The sequence below is a fragment of the Gymnoscopelus braueri genome, assembly GCF_963280865.1.
Source record: "Gymnoscopelus braueri genome assembly, chromosome: 14".
NCBI lineage: Eukaryota > Metazoa > Chordata > Actinopteri > Myctophiformes > Myctophidae > Gymnoscopelus > Gymnoscopelus braueri.
Window position 1 is genome coordinate 39,769,568 of NC_137619.1, and position 18,254 is coordinate 39,787,821.

General features: G+C 41.9%; 1 protein-coding gene across 1 annotated transcript in view; it reads left to right on the forward strand.

The window, feature by feature from the left end:
• The first annotated feature begins 7,568 nt into the window (after positions 1 to 7,568).
• The window catches only part of ism1 (isthmin 1), a 29,211-nt gene continuing 18,525 nt past the window's right edge, over positions 7,569 to 18,254 (forward strand). Inside the window, exon 1 of the mRNA XM_080450416.1 lies at positions 7,569 to 7,854. Within this exon, the coding sequence (XP_080306542.1) occupies positions 7,714 to 7,854 (141 nt within the window). The 5' untranslated portion in view covers positions 7,569 to 7,713. The remainder of the gene's footprint in view (positions 7,855 to 18,254) is intronic.

Consider the following 18,254-nt stretch of genomic DNA (forward strand, 5'->3'; position numbering starts at 1 on the left):
CACACGATAAAGGAAGTGCTTTGGCTTGTTTTGTGGTGAGACTTCACAGAATGTAAACGTGGACCGGGCCCTTTTTTAACACACTCGGAGTCAAATTAGCACTGAGGATTTGGACTGTGCACGTTCACAGAGTTCTAACAGCGTAATTATTGCTGTTTTTAAGAGATGCTGCTTTCTTTCACAAACACACACACACACACACTCTCTGTCTGAGACTTGTGACGGTAAGCATGCAGAGTATGCCTCACCTGAGCCAACACCAGCCCTAACCTAGCAATTAGCGCTGAACTCTAAATTCTCTTGGTATGGGGTAACCATTTGATTAACACAGAAAGGAATGCAGACGGATGATAAATGCGTTTCACAATGTGTCAGATCGGGTCTAGTCGACACTTGTTTGCCCTAGAGACCATAAAATGTTTGTGAATTTTCCATCACACAAACAACACAGCAATAGCGCTTTTTTACAACATTGGATAAGAAGATCACATTACAGCTTTTGTCAGCTCGGCGCCTACTGCAGTCGTTAGTAGAAATACTATTGTTCTTTGTTTAAAAGGAGAATCCCAGTCAGTCAGCATGCACATGTGTAATTCCTTTGTAATTAAGAGTACATTATGAATTTCTGTGTGTCATGATCTGATCTGTGTCAATGGAATATGGAGTTCGTCCTACCGCCTGAAAATTAATGTCATACCAAAGGTTAAAGCTGATAATTGAGAACGCTACTATAATGCAAAGGTAAATGGTAAGTTTAGACTAAATGGCTATGAATGCAAAAGCTGTGAAAGGAGAAGGCAGATACCTGGGTGTTAGGTGAGAACGCTGATCTGAGGCTTGGGATTTAAGTTTGGGATTCATACTAATTCATGTAAATTCATGTCAATAACTCAAATTTCTCCCTAATAGACATAGTGAAACAATAACAGAAGTACCCTGAGTGTTAAACTAACTCTCAGAGGGTACAGTACACGGTTACAATTGTATCCTCTCAGAGTTACAAAATTAACATTTTACTGTGTTAAGATGAAACCAGGAAATCAAGGAAAGAGAGACCGGCGTGACAAGATGGGGGTTGGATTTGAACCCGGGGTCTGTGCACTAACTGAGCAACTGAGACGTGCTTGTAGTTAGTTATTAACTTTGATCACACAGAGTATAATCACTTTCCTTACTTGCCTATTTCATCATTTTAGAGCTCTGACAGGTGGAAAGTTACATTCAACCTTTTCAAGCATCTCTAGGTGAAAGGGGGTACGTTTTTTTTGGGCGAAACCGCCCCTATATGTGAGGTTTGGACATCGACATTCGCTGCACTGTGATTGGCCACCATTGTACCCCCCTAACCCTGCACCGTGATTGGCCACCATTGTACACTATGGTGGCCAATTCAGGACTGTGATTGGCTAGTGAACACATGACACATGTGCATAGCCCTATAAATAGGACTGGTTGTTAGAACACCTGTGACCAGTCCATTTCAATGATCATTTCTGAAAATAACAGTAGTGAATCAGGAATTCATATCTTTCACCAGCTAAAATTGGCTAATAGGACAGACTGTCAAATCACCTTGAGCAGTACATTTTGCTGTGGCATCAATGAAAGCTCCCCCCAATTAGTGTTAATCTAATTCTGGGGAGCGTACAATCGTAACCAAAACGTACCCGTAATTGTCCATTTGTACACTCTCAGAGTTGCACTCTTTTCTTTAAACACTCACAGTTAAATGAACTCTTAAGATTTTAGTGTTTAAAAAACGATAAAGCGATGAAACAACAGGATGTTAATTCAAGTTGAGTGTCAAAGGCAAGGTGCAAAGCACATGTCCTGCCAGAGCTTCCCTCCACATGGTCCTCAGTCTCAGTACGAAAGCGGCAAATGGTCTGCGCTGGCATTCAAAACATCTGTCCAGGCCAGACTATTGGTGGCGAGGGCCCCATGGACCTGTGCGCCGCGCCGCTCGCCCGTTTGAACTCGCAGATCCACATACATTGCACTTATTGGAATGGCATGTGGCGGCTATTCTGAAGGGGGGGATCCTCTGCTAAAAAGTCCTTTGATGTCCTTCACTGTGTCCAAGGCAAAGTCAAGCCCGTTCTAACGGCTCTCTCTCTGTTTTCCATTTTGGTCCCACAGAAGATTTTTTTTTTGAGGTGAAGAAGACTAAAGACAGATTTACATGTTTCAGACAGCCAGAGCCTTGGCATGAAGGGATGATCAGAATTGATGATCGGCTGCGAAGAGTTAAGAGTTTGTGGTCGCTAATCAGCAGGGAGGATTAAACCATTTTGACCGGGAACGCATCTGTGTCATTTTAAGATGTCTTTGGGCTATTCGAAAATATGCAGATATACAAGCTCGGTGCAGCGCTATGAGCTTGTAGATCTGCTATTTCTTTTGGAAAATCGTGAAAATGTGTGCACATCTTTGAATATGTATTTTTTTAAAGCCAACATTTTTTGCTAAAATCTTTGCTTCTAGGGGATAAATGTCTTCTAAATCCTAAAAGTTTTTTGAAAAAAACTTATGTTGCTATAATATCAGTGGTTTTCAAACTTTTTTCATGTCAAGGACCCCCAAAATAATGAATGATGTATTTGCCCGCCGACCCCCATCTCAAAATATGTTGTTCTAGGGACCCCCCAGAAGCAAAGATTTGAGTTAAAAATGTATTATATTCAAAGATTTGCACACATTTTCACGATCAAATTTCCAAAAATAGCAGATCTTCAAGCTCATAGCGCGGCACTCGGTGCCGCACTATGAGCTTATAGATCTGTTATTTTTGAATAGCCCAAAGAAATCTAAAAATGACACACAGATGCATTCCCAGTCTTAATGGGTTAAGTGGGCCTGGCCGAGATGTATTTGATGAGGACAGACGACTTGGAGCCTGACATGAGATGTATAGTGTTTTGCAGCCTAATAATGCACACAACATTATTAATACCATGATCACATTATTTCCTGGGCTAAACAAGACGTTTGCTGACAAAAGCAGCTGCAATACAAGGACGGAACATTTGCGAACTAAAGGGAATTTCTTTTGTGGGATAATTAAATGCTTAATCGTTGGAGAAAGGCTTTTTTTTTTTGCCACACAGGCTATATAAGTGTTAAAGTATTGTTGGCTGACGGAAGGGGAAATTTTTGCTGTGTGTCAGGAGTGTGCTTCCACACATCACCCATTATTACCTTTTCTGTTGCCTATGACACCCACAGTCAAAACAGATAAACAAAGTCTAGGGTGGGTTTATATCTGTGATTGGCACTGATTTATTGGGAAGATATTTTTTTTTATCAAGCCAAATGTTACCACCTGGATTTGAAACTATATACCGCTCAACCACAGGGAATCCTCCCTGTGGGCCAAAGACGATATTATAGGCTTCTGGTCTTCGGACGGGACTGCCTTGCTACTCCCAGTGGTGGAAAAAGTATACTTGCATGTTTTACTTTAAGTAAAAGTATCAATACTGCAAGGTACCAAAAGTAAAAGTACTCTTTATGCAGAATGTCCCATTTCACAAGGTATATGTATAAAAATCAGAACTACAAGCTCACTGTGCGTTGTGAGCCTGTAGATCTGCTATTTTCAAATAGCCAAAGTTTAAAGGATCTACACGATGAATTTAATATATATATATATATATATATTTAATATCATATTTTTTATGTCACTCAAACGTTTTTCAAAAGGTTTGAGCCTAAATCAAGCCTCAGATATATTCATTCCAACTAACTTCTCTCTCGCTTATAAAGCACTTTCACCTGCAATACCACATTGTCCTGATTTGCACGTGGCGCTATTGAGCCAGTTTGTATGCATGTTATCTCCTGGTTCAACTTTCTCCCCAAGTTGGAACTGAAAAACGGGAGCGATTGTACCTCTAGTGACGTCACTTTGGGGGCCAAATCAGTTTGGCCTGTTTTGAGACCAATGTACATAAAACCCCAGATATGCTGTGAAAGCCTGAGTGCTCAAACTGGGGTATTTTTGGGCGGTGTAGCCGCCCCTATAAGTGGGGTTGGGACACCTCATTAGTATTAGTTTCCTGCACTGTGATTGGCCCATTAGTAGACCCCTAGCTGTACTGTGATTGGCTGACTCTATTTAGCACTGTGATTGGCTAGCGAGACACATGATGACATTAATAACCTATAAATAGGATTATGCACTTCCAAAAATCCATTTTTTTGGGAAGTGAGCTTCCATCACTATGATGACCACTGTGATGACCACACCGCCCACTTCACACTGGGTGTGATTTATTTGGGATAGAGGAGAGGTAGGGGAGACCAAAAACACACAAAAAAGAAGGAAAGGTTAAAATTCATGGTGTAGTCCCTTTAAACAAGACCAGGAGACCTGGTTCTGCCAGACCCAGAATGAAGTCCTAGTATGTAACACACCTACAAACCACTTTATAACTGAAAAGCATAAATCATTTTATCATTTTTGTGACATAATAATGATGTCATGAATAGTTCGTGATGAAAGGGGACGAAAGGGGGACAGACTTTTTTGGCTGGGGCCGGGGGACAAAGTGACCATGCCCATGTATGGAGAAAACAGATACAAAGCCTCATGTAAGCCCCGACCCCTTGGGTCTGGCAATAAAGCTGAAGAGGTTAATGTATATGTTTTGTAATAATTCATATCTACAAAGTAACTATAGTGACTAAAATTTTCAAATAATTGTAGTGGAGTAAAAGTACAACATTTGTCTCTGAGATGTAGTGTAGTAGAAGTAAAAGTATTGAAAATTGGAAATACTCCAGTAAAGTAAATGTACCTCAAAATTGTACTTAAGTGCAGTACTTCGTCACTTTACACCACTGGCTACTCCAGCGTGTGAACTGTTATACCACCACAAGGTAATGCATTGTTTTCTAAAGCAAACCCACGTTAGGTGCGTAAAACGACAGCAGCCAGAGCTTTGAAGCCCAGAGAGAGAGAGTGCTCCAACAGGGTGATTACTTTACTACACTCCATTTGTCTTGCTGTAGGTGCAACAACACCTTCTATGATGTGATGATGATCACAGACTGTGGTCTCACATCTCAAGGACCCCGCAAAGTGATTTATAGGCCGCGGACCCCCAGTTTTGTGATTGTGTTTAGTACAGAATTCTACAACTTGTATACCGTTGGTTCTCAAAGTGGGGTCCTTGGGGTACCAGGGGGGTCCCCAGCAAAATGTGTTAATATAGCATCACAAAACTTTTAACCACTTTAACCTTTTATACTTTGGCTATTCAAAAATAGCAGATATACAAGCTCATAGTGCGGCACCGAGTGCCGCACTATGAGCTTGTAGATCTGCTATTTTTGAAAAATCCTGAAAATGTGTGCAAACCTTTTGAATATATATATATTTTTAAAGCGAACATTTTTAACTCTTTGCTTCTGGGGGTCCCTAGAACAATATATTTTGGTCCGCGGCCAAATACATATCATTTTGGGGGTCCTTGACATGAAAAGGTTTGAGAACCACTGGTCTAGGCCTACTGTATATGGGGAGATAACAGTGAAGTGTAATACTCTGTTACAAGTAAAAGGCCTGTGTTCAAAATGTTACTTGAGTAAAAGTACAAAAGTATTGGCATCAAAATATACTTAAAGTACCAAAGTAAAAGTACTAAAATGTTTGAAAATAGCAGATCTACAAGCTTTATCACCAGGAGCTTTTTATAATAATACAAATACATCTGGAGTAGTGATAATAACTGCAGAGACTTGGCACCCCCGTGTGACAGCAGGCATTAAAGGGTTAAAAAGGGAAAAAAGAGAACTCTAGGGGGAGGGTAGCCCTGGTCTAGAGTTCTCTCTAACGCTCTGCCAGGCGCTCTGCTCTGCTCATAGACCCAACATTACACTGCCGTGCGAGGTCTCCAACTTTAGTAAAAAAAATAAACAGAACTATTTCGCTACTCACCAAAACAAAGGCTGTTTTGTGTTGTTGAAAGTCTATTCTCCAGGGTGGGAAGCCTCTCAGCACCCCACCTTCTCTGTATAATACACTTTGGGCAGAGAAATAAAATATGTCCACCATATTTTTATTTACTCCACTGCGCCCTCTACAGATCTGGTCAATATAAATTACCATAGACCAGATCTGTAGAGGGCGCAGTGGAGCAAATAACATAATCTCCGTCTGGTGGACATATTTTATTTTCTGCCCATAAAAAGTGTATTATACAGAGAAGGTGGGGTATTGAGAGTCTTCCCACCCTGGAGAATAGCCTTTCAACAACACAAAACGGCCTTTATTTCTGTGAGTAGCCAAACTGTTGTGTTTATTTGTTACTAAAGACGGAGACCTCGCACGGCGGTGTAACTTTCGTTCTATGGGGCAGAGCAGAGCAGAGCGTAACGTTAGAGCTCACTCTCTAACGCTGTGTGGACCAGGGCTAAGGGGGAGGGAGTCCTGACAGCAAACCAGCCGAGGGGCGTAAGTATAAAACCACTTCGTGGAGCGCAGCGCACAACAGGACCAGCATGTGTGATGTGATGTGTGTGTGTCTCTCTCTGTATGTTAAACCGTGCTTTGCTTCGGTACTATCTGCTTTAATTCAGCAGCACTTCATCTGAGACTCATGCAAGTCATCTTTGGCTGAATGGATGCTTATGATCGCTTCTTCTGAAGAGGACAAGGACACAACAACTCCTTTATGAAGCAGCCCTAGAGAGAGAGGGGAGATATCTGGGTTGTCTAGAGAGGACACTTTCTGATCGAACTTCTTCAAACCATCCTGTTTTTTTTGCAGCGTTTTTTTCGGATGGTGTCTATTTCTCACCTTCTGCACAATGTGGATTAATTGATTGATTGATTGATTGATTGATTGATTGATTGCTTGATTGATGGACAACCTGATGGACAAGTCTCAGAATGTGCAGCTTGGTTGAGATGGAGGGACAGCATAGTGCTTAGAATGTGGCGGGGGGATACAGATACTACGGTGGTCTCCTGATCAGAGTGGATAAAGTGACGGAGGGCGCAACAAGAGAGAGAGAGACACAGTGCGTTCTGCTGTAGCAGCGCTGGAAGCGCTTCAATGCGATTCATTCAATGCATAGAGTTACATGGGCAGATCTGACTAATAATAATAATCGCGCTGTATGTTTTTAATGTATGCGTTTCTAAGCCTATAAGTTGACCCCTTTTAAGAGAGGATATATTTTTAAATTGGGGGTGAAATCTAAATAAAACCAGCCTATATACAACCGAGGATCAGGCTTTCATCTCTGTAGCCTTACTGGCAATAACTTGAGAACCTATTTGTGTAGCTTTTTACAGAGAGTTGTAATATTTGAGGTGTTGCAGAGAAGTTGGTTACTTTTTGACCATCGTTTCCAAAAGAGTGAACTTTGTATTTTTAAAAAAAATATATATATTTTTTTAGCCTTAAAGAAATATATATATATTTGATATTTTTGAGGGAGATCGTGCACCAGACAGCGCTGGGAGGACCTCTGGACCTCTCAACTGAACCAACTGCCCCTCACACACACAGCTCCTCTCCGTCCAGTGTCTGTTCGAAGTTCGATCCCCCCCTCTTTTCTTCCCCTCACATCGTCATTCTGAGTCCCGCAGTGGCTCCGGAGTGGTGTTGCGGCTCCTCGTCCCCGGCGGATCCGGAGATCGGAGTCTCCTCTGCGGCGGCCGGAGGAGCTCCTGCTCCCCCAAAGAGCGGGCGCGTCAAGAGGATGGTTCGGCTGGCCGCAGAACTCCTGCTACTACTGGGACTCCTGCTGCTCACCCTGCACATCACCGTCCTACGGAGCAGTCCACTGCCGCAGGGCAATGCCACTGATCTGAGCCTGGACCAGGACACTTTACTGACCGAGGTGAGTTGATCTAATATGATGGTATGATCTACCTTATGATGAACCTTAAAATATCTATAACCACTTAAACTTAAATGTCACTGTGAGCCTGGACCAGGACACTTTACTGACTGAGGTGAGTTGATCTTGATCTAACACAGTTGGTTCTCAAAGTGGATTCAAGGGACTCTCTGGGTTCCTCAAACTTTTTCATGGCAAGGACCCCCAAACAGATGGACCCTAACGGGTCCATTTGATTCCATTTGTACACTGTCAGAGTTAAGGGGAGACCTTGACATTTCAAAGTTTGAGAACCATTGATCTAACCACTTAAACCCTATTTTCTTAGCAGTGTTCAGTCAGCAAATATAACGGAGCAAATATAAGACTTCCGGTGGACGATCTCTTCAGAATAAGAGTACCCTCTAGAGTAAAAAGAAACCATTGAAAACCATTGAAAAACGGTTCATTTGCACATTAAAACTATAAATTAAGCATTTAAACGAAGCTATATATCACATATTATGTTTCTGTGTAACAAAAACGGATTTAAAACATTAATTATTTATCTAAATTGATAGATGCTGTTCAAAGGAGTGCATAGCCTATACAAATTGGACACTGGACAGGAGACGGTGCTTAGTGCCGGAACTTCTGAGGTACGCACGCGTTCAGGGAAACCCCCTCTACACAGCCACACTCTCCGCTAAGCGGCACTAAGGTGTAAAAAAAAGTGGCGGGCCGTCCAGTGAGGTCAAGGGTCAGAAAAGGGCCGTTTTCAGTGCATAGCCTATACAAATTGGACACTGGACAGGAGACGGTGCTTAGTGCCGGAACTTCTGAGGTACGCACGCGTTCGGGGAAACCCCCTCTACACAGCCACACTCTCCGCTAAGCGGCACTAAGGTGTAGAAAAAAGTGGCGGGCCGTCCAGTGAGGTCAAGGGTCAGAAAAGGGCCGTTTTCAGTGCATAGCCTATACAAATTGGACACTGGACAGGAGACGGTGCTTAGTGCCGGAACTTCTGAGGTACGCACGCGTTCGGGGAGACCCCCTCTACACAGCCACACTCTCCGCTAAGCGGCACTAAGGTGTAGAAAAAAGTGGCGGGCCGTCCAGTGAGGTCAAGGGTCAGAAAAGGGCCGTTTTCAGTGCATAGCCTATACAAATTGGACACTGGACAGGAGACGGTGCTTAGTGCCGGAACTTCTGAGGTACGCACGCGTTCGGGGAGACCCCCTCTACACAGCCACACTCTCCGCTAAGCGGCACTAAGGTGTAGAAAAAAGTGGCGGGCCGTCCAGTGAGGTCAGGGGTCAGAAAAGGGCCGTTTTCAGTGCATAGCCTATACAAATTGGACACTGGACAGGAGACGGTGCTTAGTGCCGGAACTTCTGAGGTACGCACGCGTTCGGGGAGACCCCCTCTACACCGCCACACTCTCCGCTAAGCGGCACTAAGGTGTAGAAAAAAGTGGCGGGCCGTCCAGTGAGGTCAGGGGTCAGAAAAGGGCCGTTTTCAGTGCATAGCCTATACAAATTGGACACTGGACAGGAGACGGTGCTTAGTGCCGGAACTTCTGAGGTACGCACGCGTTCGGGGAGACCCCCTCTACACAGCCACACTCTCCGCTAAGCGGCACTAAGGTGTAGAAAAAAGTGGCGGGCCGTCCAGTGAGGTCAAGGGTCAGAAAAGGGCCGTTTTCAGACAATAGTGTATACAAGTGGCCATACCCTAACCCAATAGTGTATACAAGTGGCCACACAACCCCACACCATAAAAGAATACAGACACAACAGAGCCTTTTAGGTAGTTTGTCCAAGATACAGTAAATCACAGTACATGCTTTAACTTTGTACTCAGATAAATATCTTTTTGCCTGACAACTCATGCATAACACAATCTCGCTTTTCACGGTGGCTTTTGAAAGTGTTGAGGCTCACATCAAACAGAACAGCTTTGGAAAACAAACAAGTGAAAATACCACAGCTGCTGCCGTCAGTTTGTTCTATGAAATTGGGACAACTGTGATAACACTCATATCTAAATGTAATACCCATACCTCTACCATACAATGCAAAGTACTGTAATGCTAAGTACCTTTGCAGTGGAAAAAATGCCTTAACCAGGTCTTGCTCAATCCATTATCACAACATCTAATACTATAACATCACCATTCACTGTCTTTTTGGTGAAATCTACCGCGATGGCTCCCCAATGGGACTTATTTGCGTTGACGGGCAATATCACCAACTCGTAGTTCCACCAATTGCGTGATGCTCGTGGTACATCTGGGAGGACACTGATGTCATCACACCAAAAACTCTGTAACTGTTGGCTTACAAAAGTGCTGGGACAAATAAATGCATTTTTTTTTTCTTTCAACACTCGAAAGCAAGAGCTTATGGTACTCATCGATCATCTTATCACTCAGCCACTCGTTATTCTCCACAGCTGCCTTTGGAATGGATCTCCTTTTTCTAGCCCTCTATCTGTCTGTGCATTTATGTTTTTGTTCGACCTGCTGAAAGTTGATTAGTTTCACACTATTAGTTTTCTCGTATGACACGACAAAGCAACTAGCTGTGGTCAGTATTTTTAGCATCAGCTCAAAGGTATAGCCTGCTGTGTCATTGGATGCTTTTGTCATGATATGCCATTGCTGGTCTTTACACGTGTACAATGACACATATGGTGACTTGTCAAAAAATGCACAAATGCTGGACACAGCATAATCATTTTGGTGGTACAGACAGGAGAGAGTGAACGTTTTGGGAATTTCTGCACCAGATCTTAGATCATTCACAAAGCTGTTTAATATGTGGTACACGTCTGTCATAGAAAATTGCAGAGACACTAATGACACCACCTGAGTGTTGGCAAGTTTCTCAAGCGCTCTTTTAAACAATGCTGGGGACTGCGCTGCTGCTGCTGCAAGCCGTGTGTGACATTTTTGGAAAGCAGATGTCTGTTTTAGAAATGTTAGTATTGGTAATGGTATGGCTTCACACATATTGTGATTTGGTCTTTCATTGCAAAAAAACACATCCACACCATGGCCAATATCTTCCCATTGCCCATTGAATGTGGATCAAAGGCCAATTTCAATAACGACCTGTTAGGGCGTAGGCGAATTCTTATAAATACACACACACACACACACGCACTAACCTAACAATCAAATATTCACAACCTCTGTAGAAAATATAGGTTTAGTGTGTGGACTACAGTGGCTGGATTCAGACAAAACTGTTTTTTAACTACTGTAGTTGTTGCATTGACACACACACACACACACACACACACACACACACACACACACACACACACACACACACACACACACACACACACACACACACACATATATATACATATACGTGTATATATATATTATATTCAATGGTATTTGGGCTTTGTGCTCTAAAGAAATTGAGGTAAAAAAACACCATGCCATGAGAAACACACACACACACACACACACACACACACACACACACACACACACACACACACACACACACACACACACACACACACACACACACACACACACACACACACACACTGTATTGTATTGTTAAATATGTTATAAACCCCCCACATGTTACACCTGTACAAGCTACTATTATTATTTATAGAAAGGGGATTGCCATCTTTGGCATTCCAATTTAAATCTGAAACCTGTTTACAGTCTAATCACAGTGGTTAAACATGGGTGTATGGAAAATGTGCTAAGTGCCCATTGAATGTGGATCAAAGGCCAATTTCAATAACGACCTGTTAGGGCGTAGGCTAATTCTTATAAATACATCCATCAATGTAGTGGTGGAAAAAGTACTAAAATGTTTTACTTAAGTAAAAGTATCAATACTGCAATGTAGAAATACTCTGCAAAAGTAAAAGTCCTGAATTCCAAATGTAATTAAGTAAAAGTACTGGTATCAAAATTTAATTAAATATACAAATATTTTGCTTGTAGATCGGCTATTTTCAAATTGCCAAAGTTTAAATAGGGCTGAAGTGGTCTTGTATAAATATAAAAATATTTTGCTTGTAGATCGGCTATTTTCAAATTTCCAAAGTTTAAATAGGGCTGAAGTGGTCTTGTAATTATAATCAAAAATATACAAAGTAACAAGTAACAGGGTCCCCACACATTTTTAGCAATGAATTTCCAAAACTTTTCCAAAACTTTTCCAGAATATTTAGCCCAATTTCCAGGCCTATATAACAATCATTCAGCGCAATAATGTGTCTCTTACTCCTATGTAGAATGCCCAAAGATAGGCAGTGTAGCAAAAATAAAGCATAGAATATAGAATAGTACAATTTCATTCAAAATTTCGTGCAAAATTAGGGCATAGCTCACTGGAAGACTCATTATGGCATCCATGCCATCACACAGCCCGTTCGGCGAAAAACTACTTATGTTACATATTTCGTGTAATGTTATACATGTTTATGAAAATGTTTTGTATTAACAAATTCAATAGCCAAAAACAATGCATAGCCAAATATTTTTCCAGGACCCTTGATGAATTCCAGGACCTTTGATCAATTCCCAAACTTTTCCAGTACTGGATTTTTTTTTTTTCAATTTCAAAATATTTCCAGGAATTTCATGACCGTGGGGACCCTGAAGTAACTATAGTATAATATCTGCCTCTGAAATGTAGTGGAGTAGTACTTAGTTACTTTCCACCACTGTATACGTGTATTTTTCAAAATGCATAGTACAGTAATTGATTACATGTACTTAGTTACTTTCCACCACTGTATAAATGTCTTTTTCGAAATGCATGTATGTCTTTCATAAAACATTAAATGCGATGCTCTTACTTTGAAGGCAACCGGAAACCTTATATTTGCTAGCTCAAAAACCGGATGTGTTATATTTGCTACCGGAACGGAGCTTCTTTTAGTGAAACGGACCTGAGTTGCAACTGTAGGTACTTGGACCGCTTTTTTCCTGTCCTAAATCAAATACATCAAAACATAGCTCCGATCTTCAACTTAAATTCACAATGTGCGCTGTTGAGTTTTTAGATCTGATATCTTTGGCAAATGTTCCCCTCAGAATAGAATCAGGATGCTGGGGTTCAAGTGGCTATAAGGAAATTCGTTTTTATTTTATGATCAAATGCTTCTGAAGAGAAATTATATATATATATATATATATATATATATATATATATATATATATATATATATATATATATATATATATATATATATATATATACAAAAAGCTGATATAAAAGGGTCTTGTTGTATTGTAAGCAGGCTAAATGCTCACAGATGGGTTTGATAAAGATGCTCCATATATACGCCTGTGGCTGCAGGTAATATAAAGCCTCCTTTCCCCCAAGGGCGAGGGTCCCTTTTTGGAGACTTTGGGGGCTGCGTTGCCATAGAAGGATGTTGTCCGTCTCTATAGGTCGTCCCCTGGGAACGGCAAGTCAGTCAGTGGAGAGAAATGGAAGATGAGGCGGGGTCAGAGGTCGAGTCCCCCTACACACACCCCTCCATTGTTGGGGGTTAAATGCTAGCTGCGGGCACTTCTCTGTCATCACTGTCATCCCACAGCGCTCGGTTTGATGAGACGGGGGGACGGGGGACGGGGGGGGTACCTCTTCCAGGGGTTAAGATCTGAACCCCTGGAGGAGGTACCCCCGTAAACCCACCCTCCATTCACACACTCACTCACACACACACACACACACACACACACACACACAGATGGCCCTACATGACTTATCTTAATTGCGATGTCTGCTCTTGCGTATATAATGCAACAACACCTTGCGGAAAGAGTGGGGAAAAAAAGATGAATATTGACTCTAAAGCAGGATAGATGATTGAGAATGAAAGCACCGTGGCTCAAATAAAGGTGTCATAGCAAAGATTCACAAGGGTCATGTGATAGGTCAGTGGTTTTCAACCCTTTTCCATATCAAGGTCCATTATTTATTCGGCATTTGAGCCACAGACCACCGTTTGATGAGATTTAGCCTCTCAGACCCCAAGACTTAGAATATATTGTTGTCGTTGGATACAATTCTGTCCACAATTCCATGTTGTATTGATGTTGGTACCATAGGAGAGACAACAGGCAAAACGTTGATCAAAATAACAATTATTCAATTAAGTAATGCAGATGCTTAATAATATAACTCTTAGGAGCGTAAAATTCAACCAAATGGACCCGTCCATTTGGTTTCATTTTACACTCTCAAGAGTTAAAGATCTATAAAGCCCTCTCCAGACCAATCTGAGTCGGCCCGATTTTGGGCCGAATTGGCTTCGGGAAGCGTCGGCCAGTCGGTTAGGGGTCCGTCGGGGGGTCCGTCGGGACCTTTTCGGCCGACCCAGAGCCGACCGAACATGTTCAGCTTTTTAGCCGACTGGTAGCGCAGTGGCAGTGACAACAGAGGGCTGTCGGTGTTGCCAGATTATGTGAGAGAAACAAGCGACCATGTCTATGAAAACCTACATTCACTGTTTCTTGTTGTTGCTCCCAGAGAGAGAGAGATTGATTGATTTGCCCTACTTTTGCGCTGTGGTGATTGGGAGCAGGTGTGTAAATTTGTCGAGAGAGAGAGAGAACGAGCAATTAAGTGAATTGCTTTCACCTGCTGCTGCTGCTGCTGTGCGCTCATGAACCCAGGCTCATGAAATTCATATTCAGGCATAGTAGCCAATTAGAATGAAATCTTCAAAAACGGACTCATATACTGATACAGAACCATATATTGGCTATATATTATGGCTGTCGGGTGGAAATCTTGTATGTTCCTTTTTTATTATTATTTAAAAACAATTTAAAATCGTGAAAATAGCCAATCTACAAGCAGTAATTATTAATAATTAAGAAATACTATATTTTAAAGAGTGAAAAATCAACTAAAGTCATTATTAGTGCAAGTTCATTCACATTTCATTTGAATGAAAATAACTTGTGGGTAAAATACATTCTGTGAATCTAATGTGATTAAAGGAGAATTCCGGACAAATTAAGTGTTATCTTTGATGTCTCGTTACTCACCTACCGATGTGAAAAGTAGCGTTCTTTTTTTTCATATATTCCCCTGTCGTCATTTTTTAAACACCCTCCGTTGTTATAATGGGAGCGTGAGGGTTAGTGAAGTTCGTCTATTATAACCGACGCAATGTTATTTTTTTCTCTACTACGATTCATTGTAGAGTCTCATGATAGTCAAACATGCGCTGAAAATTCCTGCGAGCCTGCCGTTAATGGCGAACGATTTAACACTGGTTGCTTGTTTCCAGAATCTGGCAACACGAGTTGCCAGGTTCTGGAAGAAACAAGCAACCAGTGTTAAATCGTTCGCCATTGACGGCAGCCTCGCAGATAGTTTCAACGCATGTTTGACTATCATGAGACTCTACTATGAATACTAGTAGTGAAAAAAACAACTTTGCGTCGGTTATAATAGACGAATTTCACTAACCCTCACGCTCCCATTATAACAACGGAGGGTGTTTAAAAAATGACGACAGGGGAATATATGAAAAAAAAGAACGCTACTTTTCACATCGGTAGGTGAGTAACGAGACATCAAAGATAACACTTAATTTGTCCGGAATTCTCCTTTAATGTGACCCCTACTTCAGTCAGTGAAGTCCAGGGCTGAATGTGACATATTGAGACCTATATAACTAAATATTGGTCATTTGCCAACACATTATTTTGTGAAATAAATGGGTAATATTTCACAGATAGTTATACTATTCTTATAATATATTAAAATACAATCATCCTTAACCTTCAAGTTAAATGCATTATTTCCGTGGACTTAAAAATCATTTTTGGACTTAAAAATCGTTATTATTTTTTTGGATGGCCTTCCTGCCCTGGCAGGAAGGCCGGGCAGGGCCTTTGTGCCCTCCAAAAAATTACAACACCAAAGGCCAAGTGGCCTTGCCCCTAAAATGACGAAATTCCAGGCTTGAATGCAATAGATGTACTCTGAGTCTGTTACAAGTAAAAGTCCGGAATTCAACATTTACTTGAGTAAAAGTACTAAAGTATTGGTATAAAAATGTACTTAAAGTACCAAAAGTAAAAGTACAAAAATGTTTGAAAATAGCAGATCTACAAGCTCAGAACGCGTGCATCGCAACACGTTGTGAGCTTGTAGATCTGCTATTTTCAAATAGCTTATAGGTACAAAATAGGGCTAAAGTGGTTAATGTATGTTTCATAATGATTTATATCTGCAAAGTAACTAGTAACTAAACATTTCAAATAATTGTTGTGGAGTACAAGTATAGACAATTGGAAATACTCCAGTAAAGTAAAAGTACCTCAAAATTGTACTTAAGTACAGTACTTGAGTAAATGTACTAGTTACTTTACACCACTGCACGTCAGTGAAGAAAAAACGCTGGGAACATCCCTAAGTGGCTTTGCAGGGAAACAAGCCCAAAGCCGCTTATAATAAGCAGACCTGGCAACGCTGGCACGCTAAAAGTCAAATTAGCACATGAATGGCCAGTCGGCTGACAGACTTAAATGGTAACTTTTGCCAACCGAATACCAGTCTGTTGCAGTCTGGAGTAGTCTGCAATAGTCTGGACGAGTCTGTTTGGTGCGGAGTTGGGTCCATTTGGTTACCAACTCTCCATTAACTCTCCATCATTTAGCTGGGGACCACCTGGAACCCCCCCCAAGAATCCATTGGTTTAGGTGATGACTTCTGTTCCTAGTGTAGAAGGATAAATCAAGCTGCATCTTTAGAAAGAACCCCAGGTCCCTGATGCTGTCAAGTGAAACCTTTTTTATTTGGGGTTGCGTGGCTCTCCTCGTGAGAAAGTATTTTAGTTGACAACTGTTTTTTGGGGAGAGAATACCACAAAGCCATGGCCATCACTTGTTAGCATGACACTGCTTCAGACAGGTTTAATAGTTTAACTGCCCTTTTTAACATCAGAGTAAAGCATGCCTCCAAAAGCCTGACCCAAGGGTTAAGAAGGGTTCAGGATCAACAGGCTTCAACGGAGAGTGTTAAGCATCCCTTCGGCTCCGTTTTTGATGTATTTTTAGTGCTGCCACTGAAATACCAACGGGCCACTCCATGGACCTGACTGTGTGAGCTAATGATAAATGGCTTTCATACCTACTGGCCAGGCTTGGAATGGTGGTGGCTCTTCCCCTCATTAAATGGTTTTATTAGGATGATTGGAAAAGGAATGTTCAACTCGCCGCTTACAGCAGAGGACTTTAGGTTTAGTGCTGTTTCTTTTTTATCTCTGCGGATGCTGCTGCTCATCAGCATCACCGCAGGTTGACCCGAGAGTGCGCAGTATAGCGATTCCCCACGTTCCCATTGGATATCGTGGCATGCGAGGCGAGGAGAGGGGAAACATCCCAGGAATTCACTAAGCATTTGTCACATGGCCAGAATGTTAGATAGAACCCAGCAGGACCAGGGATCACGCAGGAGATCTTCCCAAGGAATCCTAGTACAGTATTACTCTAACCCCACCCCATCCCACTGACACTACACACAGTTCATTTAAAGGGATAGTTCACCTCCAAAAAGACTTTTTTTCCTCTATTGATTAGTCACCCCATGGAGACTTGAATTCAAGGATATTTGTTGTTTTTTGTCACGTTCCTAAGCCAATAATTTGATGACCGGCAGCGGTTCCGGTAGGAGACACAAAGAGTCTCCTTAATTTGTGTCTCCTACTGGAACCGCTACCTACAGGTCGGCTGGTCATCCAATTATTGGCTTGGGAATGCGACCAAAAACAAAAAAATATCCATTCATCCAAGTCTCCATGGGGTGACTAAGTGATAGAAAAAAAGTTATGTTTTGGGTGAACTATCCCTTTAACCCCGAGACTGTACAAATGTAGCCAAAGTGACCTTTTACGGGTGTGTAACCCTGAGAGTGTACAAATGGAACCAAATGGACCCTTACGGGTTCCATTTTGTACACTCTCAGAGTTAAATTAACACCCACAACTCCACATTTCCACCGTATCCCACAGAAGCCTGAATGGTTTTGTTGCTCATGAATGGACTGGCTCTGCAGTCCATTCCAGTGAGGCCATGCTTCACTGGTCCACTACTGAAGACGATGATGTCACCTTTTGCCAGGGCTTGTCACGGCCCAGGGGGTGTATTGTCATCTCAAGGTGTCATATTTAAAGGGCCATTCACTGAAGACACACAAATGACAGAATCTGGCCGCATGCACCTGGAGATAGAGAGGGGTGGAGAGAGGAAGAGAGTCTTTAGTCATAGTCACAGCAATATTAACACTGAGTCACAGAGGCTGCTTATTTTTAAGGGTGAATTGTACTTAATCTTGCAACAGTGTCAATGTACCAAAAACAGCAGATCTGTAACGTGTTTTGAGCCAGTAGATTGGCTGTTTTCAGTGCGT